Here is a 15,309-nt window from a genome sequence, read left to right as displayed (position 1 = left end):
TGTCTCCAGAAACTGAAGTGTTTCTTCAGTTTCTGCTTTCTTCACAAATTGTGCAGCTGAACTATTATTTGTTAGTGCTTCACCTGCTGGTCATAATGACAACTCCAACGTACCCGCTATTCTCCGCCATCGTGAACGGCAGTACTCAAGCAAGCAGCGCCTTTATGCAACTGTCAGTTAATTTATAAAGGGAAGGGGGGTTATAAGCATGTCTGTCCGTCCTGCTCACGCTGCAACCAGCTGGCAAACGGCACACAATGTTATCAATTTCATGGCATCTTGTGTCGCTGAGTGCCAAACTTCTTATCCAGAGCGATCGTCAGGAAGGCCAGTTTCAGCCGTTTCGCTTGCTTAGTAGTTCACAAAACGGAACCAGTTACTATCCCCTTCCTTTCCTTACGGGAATATGCAAGCCAGAGAGAATGACAGCAAAAGGTGACAGTAACTTCTACAGCGACAGCTGTTAATGGCTCACTTGGCCGGATTCTGGCTGACGCCATTGGCAAATACTTCTGGCACGGTGTAAGATATACCCTTTAAGTGAGGACAAAGTGCTGCTAAATACACGGTGAGATGAATCCGATAACATTCGGTCGACGAGCGCTCAAAAAGGCCGCATCATCCCGCGGCCACCCTGCCCACGGCTGAGTGCTATCGGTCGGCCAAATGGCACAACTGCGAGAGCGGACAAAATTCCCCCAAGGAAGCAAAGAAACAAGTCCCAAGATGACTCCAGTTCAACGAGCCGTCTTCATGAGCACCCTACTGAAAAAAAACATTTGGCGCCCATATGAAAATAAATGGGTCCATACCGGTAACCGTTTAACCATACTGGTCACCAGTTTGTCAAAGGGGTCGCCCGTATGGCTCAAAGGGGTCCCCCGTATGGGCCATAACGGTCACCTATTTGCCAAACGGGTCGCTCGTCTGGGCAAATGGGCGACTCGTTTGGGCAAAGTTGTCGCACGTTTGCTGAAACCGGCGACCATGCTGCAAACTGCACCGGTTTAATCAAACGGCTCTCCGGAGCCCGTTTGATATTGAACGTACAAATCGGCGGCGTGGGCACGCCTAGCGTTTCAGCCGTGGCAGCCAATGTTTTCCGGAAGGCTGGGAGCGCCGGTTCATCGATTTCAGATCGTCCGCGTAATGCAAGTAATTATATTTATATTTCAATTGCGCTGATTTTCGATTATACTGCAACTAAAACTAACACCTTCTTTTGTTTTACGTAAATGCGCGACGTTGGTGAGTCGATATTTTTGACAGACCTTTAATACTTTGTCCATCTTTGTTGCCTCAATTTACTTATTCAGCTCGAATCTCTCTCGCAGAAGACGCGACCGCGTGAAAGAATGTACATCTAGACTCCGTTTCACTTTAATTCAAGACGCAGCGAAGGTAGCACGCGTACACGCGGCTGCAAGAACATCGAGCATTGCGAGAGCACGCCCGCCGTTGCAGCACTCAAACTACGAGCTTGCGCTGGGCACTTTCTTCGCTCGGGCGCAAGCCGAGCTTCTGGCCGCCCCGCCGCCATCTCCAAAGTTCGAGCGCGCGCGCGCGCGCGCGCGTTTGTTCTTCGGGACTACAAAAACGCATCTCCCTCGAATGCCTGGGGAGAGGGAGAGGGGCTGTCCCGGTGGTCCCAGAGCCTTTTATACTGGGAGAGTTCGGCGGATGGGCGGGACTTACGGCCTGCCAGGTTTAGCGGATTCAGCGAGTTCCGCTCCCGCCATGATGTGCCTCCCGGCAAGTGGGTCCCCATTGACGTGCGATGTATACGCGAGTAGGTTTTGCCGTTGGCGCTTTTGTTGCCGTGAGGAGAAAATTAGAAAGCAACCATTTAGTGATTCGGTGCTTTATTCATGTAAAAATTAGCAAAAAAACCGCCCATTTACGAACAGCACTCATTTATAAATGGGGAATTGCTCAAAAATGCCCAACGTCCGACACAGCTCAGCGGCCTTGTGCGTATTTTTCAGTGGGTAAGTTCGATTGTCCGGATCACTCTCCGACTGTTTACCACACCACAAGGTTTGTGCACCATTGTGTGGAACACGGCGGACCGATCGTGATTTTCCGCCGTGCTTCTTCACCTGCCGGTCTTTTGGTGTGTGTGTGTGTGTGTTTTTTTCTGACATTGTTTGGTTTGCTGTGAAAAAGCAGCGTCGGCATCGCGTTGTGCCTGAGCTTTTTGGGATCGACAACCTCTTTCGAATTCACTGTCTGCGAAGTGCACCTCGAAAAAAGAACAAAAAAAAAAACGCATGTCAAATAAATATTTACTACGCGTATTAAAAAACAAAAACAAATAAAGGTATCGGTAGCGAAACAAAAGCGCTTGCGAGACGGCGAAGCTACGAGGCCGCTTCTAAAAACTCGAGGGTAGAGAAAGCTACGAGAGTGAGATGAACGCTTTGAACATGCCCACGGAGCGCGTGCGCTCGTACAGTGCACGCGTCGTTCAGCGCGACATGCACACGCTCGCAGCGATCGGCTGCGGTTCCAATTTGGCAGGCTAGGCAGCTCGCAAGTATCAGGTCTTCCGCGGCAGGAAACGGCTTCGTGATCAACGGACACTCTTACCATGACGCTGCCGCGTCAAGTCGCTGCACAGTTTCAGTCAAAATAAAACGCGTTTAAGTCACAAAATAAATTAATTATAATATTACCTCGCACCACCGAGAACTCGAAATCGGCTTCCACTTTGCCCTCCTTGTTTTGGCCTCCCGGATCTTGTGCCTTGCACGGTTTTTCTTTTCCTTGCGGGAACCACTACATCCTGAACCCTTTTTTCGCGCTGTTCGAGCACCCAACGGCACTACAGCACCCCATTACGCTTTCTTCTAACGTCTCGCGGAGCCCAGAACGATCACTTTCACCGTCGTCTCTCGCTCCACGCTACTCAGACGGCTCCCGACTTGAGACGACAAGGCACATCATGGCGGACGACGAGACCCGGAATGCGATGCGCACAGTTGCCAGACTGTTCGATCAGTGCTGCCAGACTGGCGGCTGGATCAATAGACCGCCGAACTCTCCCAGTATAAAAGGCTCTGGGTGGTTCCAGCGCCTTGACCTCGCCCCCTCCCTCCTCTCTTGTCACCCCTGTCACGTGACCCACAGCAGCGCGCGAGCTACACGCTGATAAGCATCGAGATCCGGAAGGGTGCGCCTTGCAGCCGCTTTTTTCTTTGTCTGCTTGTTGTCAGTTGCTGCTCGAAGTTCGCTCGTCCTACCTGCTTCAATCTGTCGCCTAACCGTGCGGTCTTATTGGGATGTCTCTCGAAAACGTATTGGATGTGCACCAAAGCTATCAGTGTTCGAAAAGACCCACGTGTATGTCGGCAACGAGCGATTCTTCAAAGAAGTCGCAAATTCTCGCGGTTTGGTTGGGTTCGGCAAATGACAGCTTGTGCGCCGCATCGTGTTGAAACTTCCAAGGAGCCGTTCCCTCTCGTTTGTGTTTCTGTGGTTGTCCTGCTTTCACCGTGTCGACAAATATCACGGATTACATCTTTCAAGTCTGCTATTGTTATGGTAAGTGCACTGCAACCTACGTGTTGGCAACGATTGACCGTTCTTCTACGCGTACTCTTCTAGATTATCTAAAGAATTATGCAGCGCCTATTCGCGAGGCAGCGAGGAGAATAATTTCTCCGAAAGTCTACCTGTATAGTGTTCACAGATCGTTTGCACGTTTGTACTTGTCTACAGAAGAGGTAATAAACTTCGAGGAGAATTGAAAACAATCTTTTGTGTCGGTTTTCCTGTCCACTTACAAGCACCTACGCGAGTGCATTTGTTCTACGTGTTTTCTCCATGTTATAAATACGTTTATGAGTATCGGGACGTCTTAAATATGTTTAAAATAACCAACCTCCCAGACGATACCCATTTAGGGCTAGCGCATAATTTGCCAATTCGAATGGCACGTTCAAACGCGTGGTCACGTGCCATGCTGAACGGGTACTCGTACCATACGGCACCAGTATCAAACGAGCACCTGTATCAAACGGGTACCGTTTCGAACGGGTACCGTTTCCAAACGGGTACCCGTATCCCATAATCACGTTTGATCCAAACGGATCGACAAGTTTGATTCAAACGGGCGACCAGTTTGCCACCCGTTTGAATTTCAAATGGTTTTTTTCAGTAGGGCAGCTTGAAATCAAAGCAACCAGCGACCTTTACCTGGCAGCTGCGTAGAGCGTGTTGTACATGCCTGAAGATTATCTCACACCCTGGCTTCTGGGAATATTATCAGTTAATGAGAAAGGAGCTGATAACATCTTTTAGAAAGTGATGCGGTCAATGTGCTCAGCTGCTCCACAGCCGATAGCAAGCAGTCTGTGAGCGCGCAGAGGCTTCATATCTCTCCTGGGTCCACGCAAAACAGCCCTAACCGACTGATCACTAAGCGCAACCTGCAATGACGAGGCAGTGCCAGCAGAACCGAGGGTTGGCGTTTCTATATCTCTTCAGCATCAGTTGGCTAAGAACATTTCTACGGTCTCCGTGAGCCAGTTAAGGTGCCAGGAAGAGCACTCTGACGGTATGTTGTCACATGCCTCGTGTCATCGCTCTCAGGTGGGCTCGGTGGCTGTGCCACAACGCAGACCACTAATCCGTTCAACTTTTTCGTGCAGATGTTCTCCTTCGTCCGCGCTTTGCTCCCGGTGCTGGCTTCCTCGGACGGCACGACAGCATGCACAATCTGGAGCAACGAAAATCAAGCAAGCGGCTACCATCCGGCTATCAGCAACGCCTCGTCACGTCTGGCAGACTCGTCACTCAAGCAATTGATCCTCGGCCAAGTGTGGAGGGCCCAATCGTCATCAACAGCCACTTACCCGCCCACTATAAACCAGCCGGCGCAGCCGAACTCGCTCTGTGGGCTCGGTGGCTGTGCCACAAGGCAGACCACTAATCCGTTCAACTTTTTCGTGCAGGTTAGTAAACCGTGCAGTCTTTTCTCTAAAAAAACAAGTAACTACTTTTTGATACAGCTGCCGAGCCCGCAGTGTTCCGTTGTTATTTCGATTGAGTGCTTCCATACCATCCGTTCCTTGCTGTTGCAATCGGGTGACATCGAAACTAATCCTGGTCCTGATACTAACGCCATACTAGCCGAGCTAAAAAGACTATTCACCGGTCAATCGAAATTACTTGCAGAGGTACAAGACCTTAAAACCCAGCTTTTAACAACAGATAAAGCCATATCAGATTTGAGCGGGCGCAAGACTGCGCTCGAAAACCAATATCAAAATCTCGCCCCCGTGCGCACCAAATTAGAAAATGTGAAAATCGAGACGGCTCAGACGGCCCGTTTGGTCTGTGGCCTGGAGGCGCGCTTCGACGATGCCGAAAATCCTTCTCGACTCAACAACCTTAATTTCTATGGCATCCCTAACTCCACTGGACCAGAAACGTTTGCCCAATCTGAACAACTCGTCATCCGGCACTGTCGTGATCACTTGAACATAACCATAGACCCCACAGAAATAGAGCGTGCACATCGTCTTGGACATCATACATCTGACCGCCCTCGCCCAGTAATCGTTAAATTCACGTTCTATAAGACAAAAGACACCATACTAGCTAATGGCCGCAAGTTCAAAGGAACAAGTTTCAGTGTTGGCGAAGACTTTTCTCGGCCCGTCCAAAATGCTCGCGAACACCTACTTGCGTTTGCAAAAAGCAAAAATACGCCATTTTCTTTACGGTTTAAAACACTACTCATGGGCCCGAAACGCTATGTTTTTGGTGAACCATCACAGACTGTAAAGGAAACAGCATAGCAATTGCCCCGTCAGAAGAAAATAACAGCCCCCTCTCGGATTTCTACCGAAAATAATCTTTCATTTTCTGTAATCTTCACCAACGCGCGAAGTTTTCTTCCGAAACGAGAAATTTTGTCTAATCTCGTGTTGTCCTCCTGTAGTAATTTGTTGATATTAACCGAAACCTGGCTGTCTAGAGAAATCACTGATGCTGAAGTTCTGGCCGATTTGCCGGACTTCAGCCTTTATAGAAATGACCGCCAAGCCACACGAGGAGGAGGTGTTCTCATCGCCGCACACCAGCAGTTGTCATGTTCTATTGTTAACATTACATCCGACCTTGAAATACTATGGATCATATGTCGCGCTTCACCTCAGACGGTTCTTTTGGGAGTCTGCTACAGGCCTCCCCATACTTCTCCTGACTTTTCTTGTAAACTTAATAACATCCTTACTGAATTTGCCTCAACGTACCCGAATGCGCATATCTTTCTCTTTGGAGACTTCAACTACCCGCAAATAGACTGGAGCAACCAGGTCCCCTCAGCTATAGGCAATGAATCCGCAAAAGATTTTATTAACGTATGTCTTGATTTTAACCTTGTTCAACTAGTATCCGAACCCACACGTGTTTCACGGGATTCTGCAAACATCTTATATCAAATACTAACCAGTCATCCCGACAGCCTATCATCGGTTACTTACCTCCGCGAAATCAGCGACCACAAAGTAATTCATCCTACCTTCAACTTTTGCTCGGTACGACATCAAACACGCGATAAAAGAATTCGTCTTTATGATAAGGTAAATTATGAAGTAATAAACAGAGAGCTAAACGCCTTTCTTCGAATTTTTGGAGCATCATTTTTTAATCGCTCTATTTATACAAACTCGATAATGTTCAGAAATAAATTAAATGAACTTGCAAATAAATTCATCCCAATAATTACGTTCCGTGAGAATCGACAGAAACCCTGGTTTACAAAGTCTTCAAAAAAGCTAGGTAACAAAAAAAACGTCTTTTCCGCTCGGCCAAGCGGAATGGAAACCCCTGCGCATGGGAAAAATACTACGCAGCTGAAGACTCCTATCTGGCATTTATACGTAACGCAAAGCATTCCTTATTTTTTTTTGATGACTTACCAAAGATCTTAATTAACAATCCTAATGAATTTTGGCAAGTTATAAATCCCCAAGAGACGCGCATCATTAGCCTGACGAACGGAGCGGGCGAAATAGTCACTGACACTGAGTGACCCAATGCTTTTAACTCCGCCTTCTTTTCCGTGTTTACCGGAGAAACCGATGCCCCTTCCCCTTTAATACCTTGTAACGCAGTATCTACTATGCCAACTCTCACATTCTCTGTAGATAGCATCTCATCATTAATTGAAAATATCAAACTCTCATCGTCAGCCGGCGTTGACGGAATTAACTCAAAACTTTTAAAAAATACCAAACGTATATCTGTTGTGTACATGACCATGTTGTTTTCACAGTCACTTTCTACAGGCATCTTACCGGACGACTGGAAGGTGGGAAGGGTCGTTCCAGTTTAAAAATCGGTTAACAAGGACTCCCCACTAAATTACCGTCCCATCTCTTTAACAAGCGTCCCCTGCAAAGCCATGAAACACGTCATCTACACTCAAATAATTAATTTCCTAGACTCTATCGACTTTTTGCACCCCTCCCAGCACGGGTTTCATAAGGGCTTCTCTTGTGAAACTCAGCTTGCCCTCTTCGTTCATGACTTGCATTTTAATCTTGACCATAACCTTCAAACTGACGCGGTTTTTTTAGATTTTGCCAAAGCATTCGACAAAGTACCGCACCAGCGCCTCCTACTAAAACCTTCCCAATTAAACTTAAACACTGCTGTTCTTCAATGGGTCAAGGAATTTCTGTCTAATCGGTCTCAGTTTGTCTTGGTTAACAACCACTCATCTAACCCTCTCCCAGTAATATCAAGCGTCCCACAAGGATCTGTCCTCGGCCCCCTCCTGTTCTTAATATACATAAATTACTTACCATCGCATCTGTCATGCCACATTCGTATGTTTGCGGATGACTGCGTTATTTATCGTACAATCACTAACACCTCTGACCAGACATGCCTGCAGAATGACCTTAACGATGTGCAAGAATGGTGCGACGGTTGGCAAATGACCCTTAATCCCAGCAAATGTAAACTTGTATCATTCCATCGTCGCCGTAAACCCTTCTTTTTACCTATACAATGGCTAGCGTAACCGTCGAATCTGTACAATCATTTAAATACCTAGGTGTAACACTGTCGAACGATTAATCTTGGCGCGCGCATACTACCAACGTCATATCAGCCGCGAACAGAGTCCTTGGATTTCTTAAACGTAATCTGCGCCATGCCCCGAAGCACGTACGTTTACTTGCGTACAAATCACTTGTTAGATCAAAACTCGAATACACATCTGCCATCTGGAACCCTCACCAAGCATATATTACTAATGAACTTGAATCTGTTCAAAACCGATCCACTAGGTTCATTCATTCTGCCTACTCATACGATATCAGCGTTTCATCCTTAAAAGCAGAATCCGGCCTGACACCTCTCTCTCTTCGCCGTCGCACTTCCAGCCTCTCCCTCTTTCACAAGTTTTACTACAGCTCGCTCAACCATGCACCTTACATTGTGCCCCCATCACGCATATCTCCGCGCATTGGTCATCCAAATCAAGTAACACTCCTACGTGCCCGCACTACTACTTTTTTAGCCTCCTTTTTTTCTCAAGCAGCAGCAGACTGGAACGGCCTTCCCCACCACGTCGCCGCCATCACATGTCCGTCCGTATTCATGGAGACTGTCGTGAACCACCTTCCGACATGAATGTCTGCTAAAAATACTTTTATATGTAACCCACCCCTTATGTAATACCCCTAACGGGGTCTTTAAGGTAATAAAATAAAATAAAATGAAATGAAATGAAATTTATTCGCAGGGTCCATCGCAAAGAGTTCTGGCTTCAGCCGCTATGCTAGGCAGTGTTAGCAGATCGAGAGCTTAGCTCTGCACAATACGCCTGCAATGTCGTGGCCTACCACAACGGTTCTTGCGCCAGTGCGGAGCAGCTTTGACCCAGAAGAGTCAACTCCGAAACCCGCTAGCACAACACAAAACTTCGACGAGAGCGTTGAGGAATTGCTCAAGACGCCACAAGGTTCGAGACGACACCTGCCAAATTTTGGTGGATGTTCGTCTACAATCCATGCGTCTACTCCTGTGACGTTTCTGACGACCTGTGGTTCCAGCGATACATCAACGGCGTACAAGAGACTTACAAGTTGGTCCTCTATTCAAACAGAAAAATTATCAATCGCATTTCGGTAAATGGTTACAATTCAAAATCAAATTATTCAATCCACCTCTTATAGCTGAATATTCTGAGTCATTACTACAAGCTGTTGCTGTCTCTCATATTGCACGATAGCTTAATGTCTTAACATAAGCGATAGCTTAATGTCATAACAGTTTTAGTTAGTCTTGCGCCACTTCTTGAGAGTGTTGACAAGGGGGAAAGTCTTGGAAAACTTTTCGGAGGGGTTTGAACTCTCCCTATTCCCCACTCTGCCTGCGCCATTGTCTCTAGCTCAAACAGAGCCACGAGCAAAGTTCTGAATCAAAACAGAGCTGCCAGTATATTTTAGCTCTGAAAAGGGAGCCGCTGTTTCACAATTGCAGTTCCGTAGGATAGTTTTGAAGTAATTAGAATGTAATTTTGTAACATCCATCTATGTCACCTACTGCAATCTGGTGTGTATATTTCCACGAGCCAATCGCACTCACTAACACCCGCGGGGTAGGAGGCTCGCAACAATCGCGTCTTTATAAAGCGTTCGGTCCCATGGCTAATTCTTCATTCATAAATCTAGATATAACACATTCACCAGTAACTCAGTGTTATAATATGAAATGTGACAATTCACGGTTATGATCATACCGGCATGCTATATCCGAGATTCGTTGAGGTTCATGAAGAGCAAGATGTAGATTGCTTCGGACAACCTGGACAGGTGCCACCAATATCGGTCGGGTAGGATGTTAATGGTGCAGGGCAAGCTGTAGAACAACAGCCTCAGTCTCCACTCACTCTCCTTCCAGAACCCACGTTCCGAAGGGGCTCGTGGCAGTCGTGTGAAGCAATGGGGTGGCCGTATACTCAGCAGGCGCTTGTTAACCAGCCTCAGAGAAGCTGGTCTGCCTGTAGGGAAACAAGTGCAGGGATAGGTCCTGTTAGTACTACATCCCTGTGTTATCATAGATTGGCTTTTCCAGAGATCCATTCACATGACGTGTATTGTAAGTTTGCATCATCATGCAAAAGCACAGTCTACTTTTTGGAATATTCATCAAGGTATTCATGCCTGACAGGATATCATAGCTAAAGCAGGTAATTGCAGTGTGCTTTGTCAAACTTATTGGAGCACTTCCAGAATATTTAAAAAGTTTTAATCACAAATCTAGTAAAAAATTCTACTTTAAGGACAGCCTGTAGTTTTCCCCACAGAAGCTGTAAATACAAGAAATTAGGCCAAATGGTCTGGTGGGAGGCTTGTCCCCTGAACCAGTTACATGGTTATGCCGCAGTGGACCGCTAGCTATGATACTGAAAATATATAGAAGTCACAAAAAATTACCATGCATGAAACTATTCATTTTAGGGGTGGGATGGAATAGCTATTGTCATTTATAGGTAACTAGTGAGGAAATGAGTCGTAAATTGTTTTGCCTGGAATAAGGAGGCAAAGCGGCCACATTTGAGCTGTCTGAGCTTTTCGATCACTCACATCTGTATTTTAAAGGGGCACTAAAGATGGTTCCGATATCGTCTATTCTTTGTCATAACTAGGGTTGCATGTTTTCGGTATATCCCGATAAGCACTGAAAAAGTAACCCCCGAAGGGTTTTTCTCGAAATGTGTAACAACAAATAATCCTGAATTGTAGCACCCATGAAATAAGAAAAACCCCAGCTTTGCGCAACAGGAACCTTTTATCAATAGGCTTATTTGTGTTGGCCCCCAACACTGACCGCAGTGAACTGCCCGTGAGGCCACCTTTTTTTTTTGTACATTGTTTCCATGTGCTTATCTGTGAAACAGCACATATAGAGTTATTTTTCCTAAAAATGCCATAGATAAGCATTTGCTTTAACGACATAAACGCCAATTTCTGGCAGACACCAAAAATAGACACAAAAAAAACACCGAATTTGGGAGAAAAAAATAAACACTGCAAAAACATCCCTGATTTTGAAGAAAAATAAACACAGACGATATGGAACCCTAGTCATGACCAATTCTACAGGCTTCAAGCATTCTAAAAATTCAGATATTACAATTGTGCACCCCTTAATTTTGTATTAAAAATGTGATCAAAAGATTTTTTTTTTTTGTGCAATATATCGCAGAAATTGAACGATTGCCAGATGACGAACGTCGCTTGTCAGAGGATCATGAGCAATCTCTTCCCACATGAATGAGCAGGACTGGTCGGTTCCTTGTCGGCATGGGAAGCCATCGCTCGTTGTTGGCTGATGAGTGCCGTTTGTCGTTCATCTGCATTCGGCCTGGTTCGGTGGCGCCATCTGTAGGTCTGAGCTGCCGCAAACTTTGACCACATTTCAATACCAAAATAGGCCGCACAGCACTGTAATTCATTTTTCTTATTTTTGGTGTGCTTAGAACATGTAGGTCACATTGTGGCCATAAAGAGTTGATCTCAAGAACCTTTGTAGTGCTTTTTTAAGTGCTTTGTTATGTTCCTTCTTTAGTCTATTATGTCAGAGTCGCACAGTTCATAAAGGATGGACTGAAGCATCCGTTTGACGGAAGGCGCATAAAGAAAAATAGTAAGTTAGGATATTCGGTATTTCATCACAGATTGAATGCCAAAAAAAAACTAGGACAGAGGGAGGAAAAGACAACACTAGGTGTAATCGCATGCTGCCTGTTGTTGTCTCTTCCTTCCTCCATCCCTGCTTTTTTTTGCGTACGCCCCGGGATGCATAAAGGTTCTATACCACAACCTAATGACTGTTCTATTTATTACATTATCTGTAGCGAGGTAGCCAGCAATTATGCATGATCCGCATGGCTGCAGTGTCACTGTTTGGACTTCTTGAGTGTTGCCCAATCATGCCTTCCTAACTCGCTCAGTGTAAATCATGTTAGCTAGCTATAAGAGTTTAAAGTCCTCACCTATATAGAAAGATATTTTCAGAGTGGGATGAGTTGACAAGGAACTCGGTTATCTGCTTTGAGACTCCCTGGAGCACACAATGCATATAATCCCCAATGTACCCCTGCACAATATTAAATCCCATCAGGTTCGTTAGAGGTGAGGGCCCCTTCACACCATTGATGTCCGTATTTAGTTCAACTGCCAGCTGTGCATCCCGAATTACTCCTGCTGGTGTTCGTTCTGGTCCAGGGGTCGAATGATAGGTATCGCATCCTCCTGCAAACGACAAAGTGCACCCGGACACCTGTTTTAGCAGACTTGCATAGTGGATGAACTGGATTTATTGTAAGCGGATCAAGATTTGCTCACAATCGGCCTCATACACAATTTTAGGTCGAAATGAGGCGTCTTATAAGAAGCCTCTGCTCAAAATTAAACGTTTTTTTTCCAATTTTTCATATTTTCCAAACTGAGAGCATCACAATATTTGATTTCCTTTGGGTTTCAGTAATCTAAACGAGGTAACGAATAATAAGATCTGGTCTCTGCAAATTTCAAAATCGGAAAATACTGGGCTTAATTTCTGCTTTGAAGGGAAACAAATTACACTTTATTACTGGCAGTGATGATTTTTACAACTGGAAGTTTTTAGTGCACAATATGTCTAGGTGTAATTGCATATATAACTATAATTAAAGAGACAGACTCAATATATGATTGTTTCCTTTTTAATTAGATATTATGGTTCATGCCACCTTCAAATAAAAAGATTTGAGGTGAAAACATTTCTTTAATAGAGCTGGATTTTACCTGAAAACAACATATGAATGGCTTTTAGATACTGAAATCTATTACGCTATTACCTGGCACTTATGATAACTGAACCATTGAGCTTGCTCACCATTACACTTATTCAAGTAATATGAGCTTCTTTTAGGGTTTCTTTTCCTCAGAATCAAGATGGTTGGTTAAATTGAGAGCAATACATTAAAAACGATCTATTTAAGTGCCCTATTTATCTTATAATGCATAGTTTTTTTGTGTGTTTTTTTATTTGTTTTCAAAAGAACCAAACCCATGTGAAGCAAATCTGAGATAAGCATGAAAGTTTGCTCATCAGCATAGATTTCAGCCCTGTACCGCAGCCACCTTTACAGTGGCTTTTCTTGCATGTGACTGATTTCAGTGTGGTACCTTTTGGAAACTGCTCACTCAAATATACTCCGAATTTCAGCAAGGGTTGGTTCAGCTTTGGTTTCTGGATTTTGTCTCTTCTAAGAAAAAAAATCACATATACTTGGTCTGAAACCTCGTCATTATGTTGCATCACATATGCATTCAGCACATTGCTTATGCAGAAGAACGCCAGTGCTGCGACTGTTCCATTCTTTGTGCCGACTGTCTCTGGGCTTTTTAGTAGGGTCATCAAAACTGTCAGGGTGCTTGCGTTTCAACTCTTATTTCAGTCATGAGCATATTGCACAGTTCCTTACCTTCTTTATGCTCAGCCTTTGTGAGACACCATGGACACCCAAAGAAGCTGTTGAACTGCATAAAGTTCTGCACTGCTGCTCGTGCTGGTGCGTCTACGCAACAACAGAGAGCGTAAACTTTGCTGTGGTACGTCTTCATTATGTGGGTCCACGTGAGTGGCTCCATGCTGTTGAATTGTTCGACGAATTTGCCAAAGAGCAGGGTAATTTTAGGGTGTTTTTTTTCCCAAACCACAGACCAGCAAGTGTTGGGTGTTTGAACCTTATTTCAGGAGGAAGTTCATTGATAATGAACTGGATGGGCCAGATTGAGTTTCTTGATGATTTGAAAAGCGGGCTGCCATCCGTATTGAATGTAATGGTCAGATCACCATACCGCAATGTTCCCTCTTCCCTAAGCTTTCTGTAAGCGGCCCCTGCTGTGATGTCGTTGATGTTTTCATTTGCGGCAGTTGCAGCAATCTTCTGAGGTTTTCAAGAAGTGCCTGCCTGTTCCTTATCACTAGGTGCTGAATTTGATTCCGAAGATTCATGATCACAAAGAAGCAGCCATTAGCTCGAAGTTTCCTTAACTCGTACGTGGTGTTGCAGATCTAGCAGGCCATGTCCAAGTTCAGAAGTGTCTCACAGGCTTCACAGTAGTAGAAGTAATTAGCCTTGTCCTTGTTCCACAGCTTCCGGAAAAGGTATTTGGATGGTGGCTTGCAATGTAGCCGAAGGTAGCGTTCATGGTGCACAACAAATCGTCAAGCGCCGCCCAAAAGAGTGCATGAGTGATAACGAATGATGCTAAAAGCACAATGGCCATCATAGCTGTGGTACCTGAACCCGGCAGACGAACGTCGTCAAATGGAAGCTGATCGCCCTCATCCGCGCTCTCAGGATCGCCGGCCTCATCTTCTCTGTCGTCATCAGAGTGCACTTCGTCGTCGGAGCTTGGGAGAGATCCACCACCGTCCTAACTAACTCCTTCTAAGTCTTCAGCGGGTGTAGAGCTGGCGTCGCTTGTCACTTCGTCGTAGTCGTCGGGTATCGCAAAAGTTTCTGGCAACGACTGTTCTCCGGTTTGTTGATTTGTGTCAATTTCGCTCGCGCACCTGACACGGGGAAATCCACTGACCTGTTCGATATCACGGCTCTCGCCGGCTTCGCGTGAGGGACCCGGGCGAGCGTCCTGGCGCTCCGCGAAAGTTTCGGCGCTGGCAGTAGTTTCCGCGCGATTTGCCCGCAAAGCGCTGTCATGCCGTGTGGACCTTGGCACGACGAAAGGCTTCTTTTTCAAGTATTGTTTCCTTCGGTGTACTCTCCCCATGATTCTCAAAAGTTAGAAAGGCTGGCTGAAGCCGACGAGTCTAATTTATTTGCTAGTGGCGGTCACCCTCTCGTTGCTCGTGACCAGACAACTAAGACGCGCTCACTCTTCGGCGCCCGACAGCTCAGCTCCTCGTCACTCGACACAGACAACAAGCATTGCCTGGGAACTTTGATCACGCACTTGGCTGAAGGAGTCCCTCTGCTGGTTCTAATGTTCCATTTGCGTTGTACAAAGGCCTCCCCTGCACTTCGCCTCACTGTGGACGTAAAAAGGAAAGCGAAAGCGAAACTATAACATGCGTCAATATCACGGGGGTGGGGTGGGGTGAAGGAGAGGAGAGGGGGGGAGGAGGATTAAATTCCATTGGCTTCACAAGTTTGTTTGGTGCCTTTTTCTGCCAGCTTTGCAAGTTCATTTTTTGTCACAGGCTAATTAATTTTAATAGTTTTCACTTATAATAGTTTTTTCTTTAATGTGTACGGCTGTGTACGTTTGT

General features: G+C 45.7%; 1 protein-coding gene across 1 annotated transcript; it reads left to right on the top strand.

Annotated features, from left to right (window-relative positions):
* Window positions 1–4,652: 4,652 nt before the first annotated feature.
* Window positions 4,653–5,804, top strand: LOC120842567. Its single transcript, XM_040213701.2, has one exon. It carries the CDS (start codon window positions 4,653–4,655, stop codon window positions 5,802–5,804), a length of 1,152 nt encoding a protein of 383 aa, XP_040069635.2.
* The last annotated feature ends 9,505 nt before the right edge of the window (window positions 5,805–15,309 follow it).

The sequence above is a fragment of the Ixodes scapularis genome, unplaced genomic scaffold (genome assembly GCF_016920785.2).
Source record: "Ixodes scapularis isolate PalLabHiFi unplaced genomic scaffold, ASM1692078v2 PGA_scaffold4__175_contigs__length_147842914, whole genome shotgun sequence".
Taxonomy (NCBI): domain Eukaryota; kingdom Metazoa; phylum Arthropoda; class Arachnida; order Ixodida; family Ixodidae; genus Ixodes; species Ixodes scapularis.
Note: the sequence above shows the minus strand (reverse complement) of the source record. Positions and strands in the feature narration are given on the sequence as shown.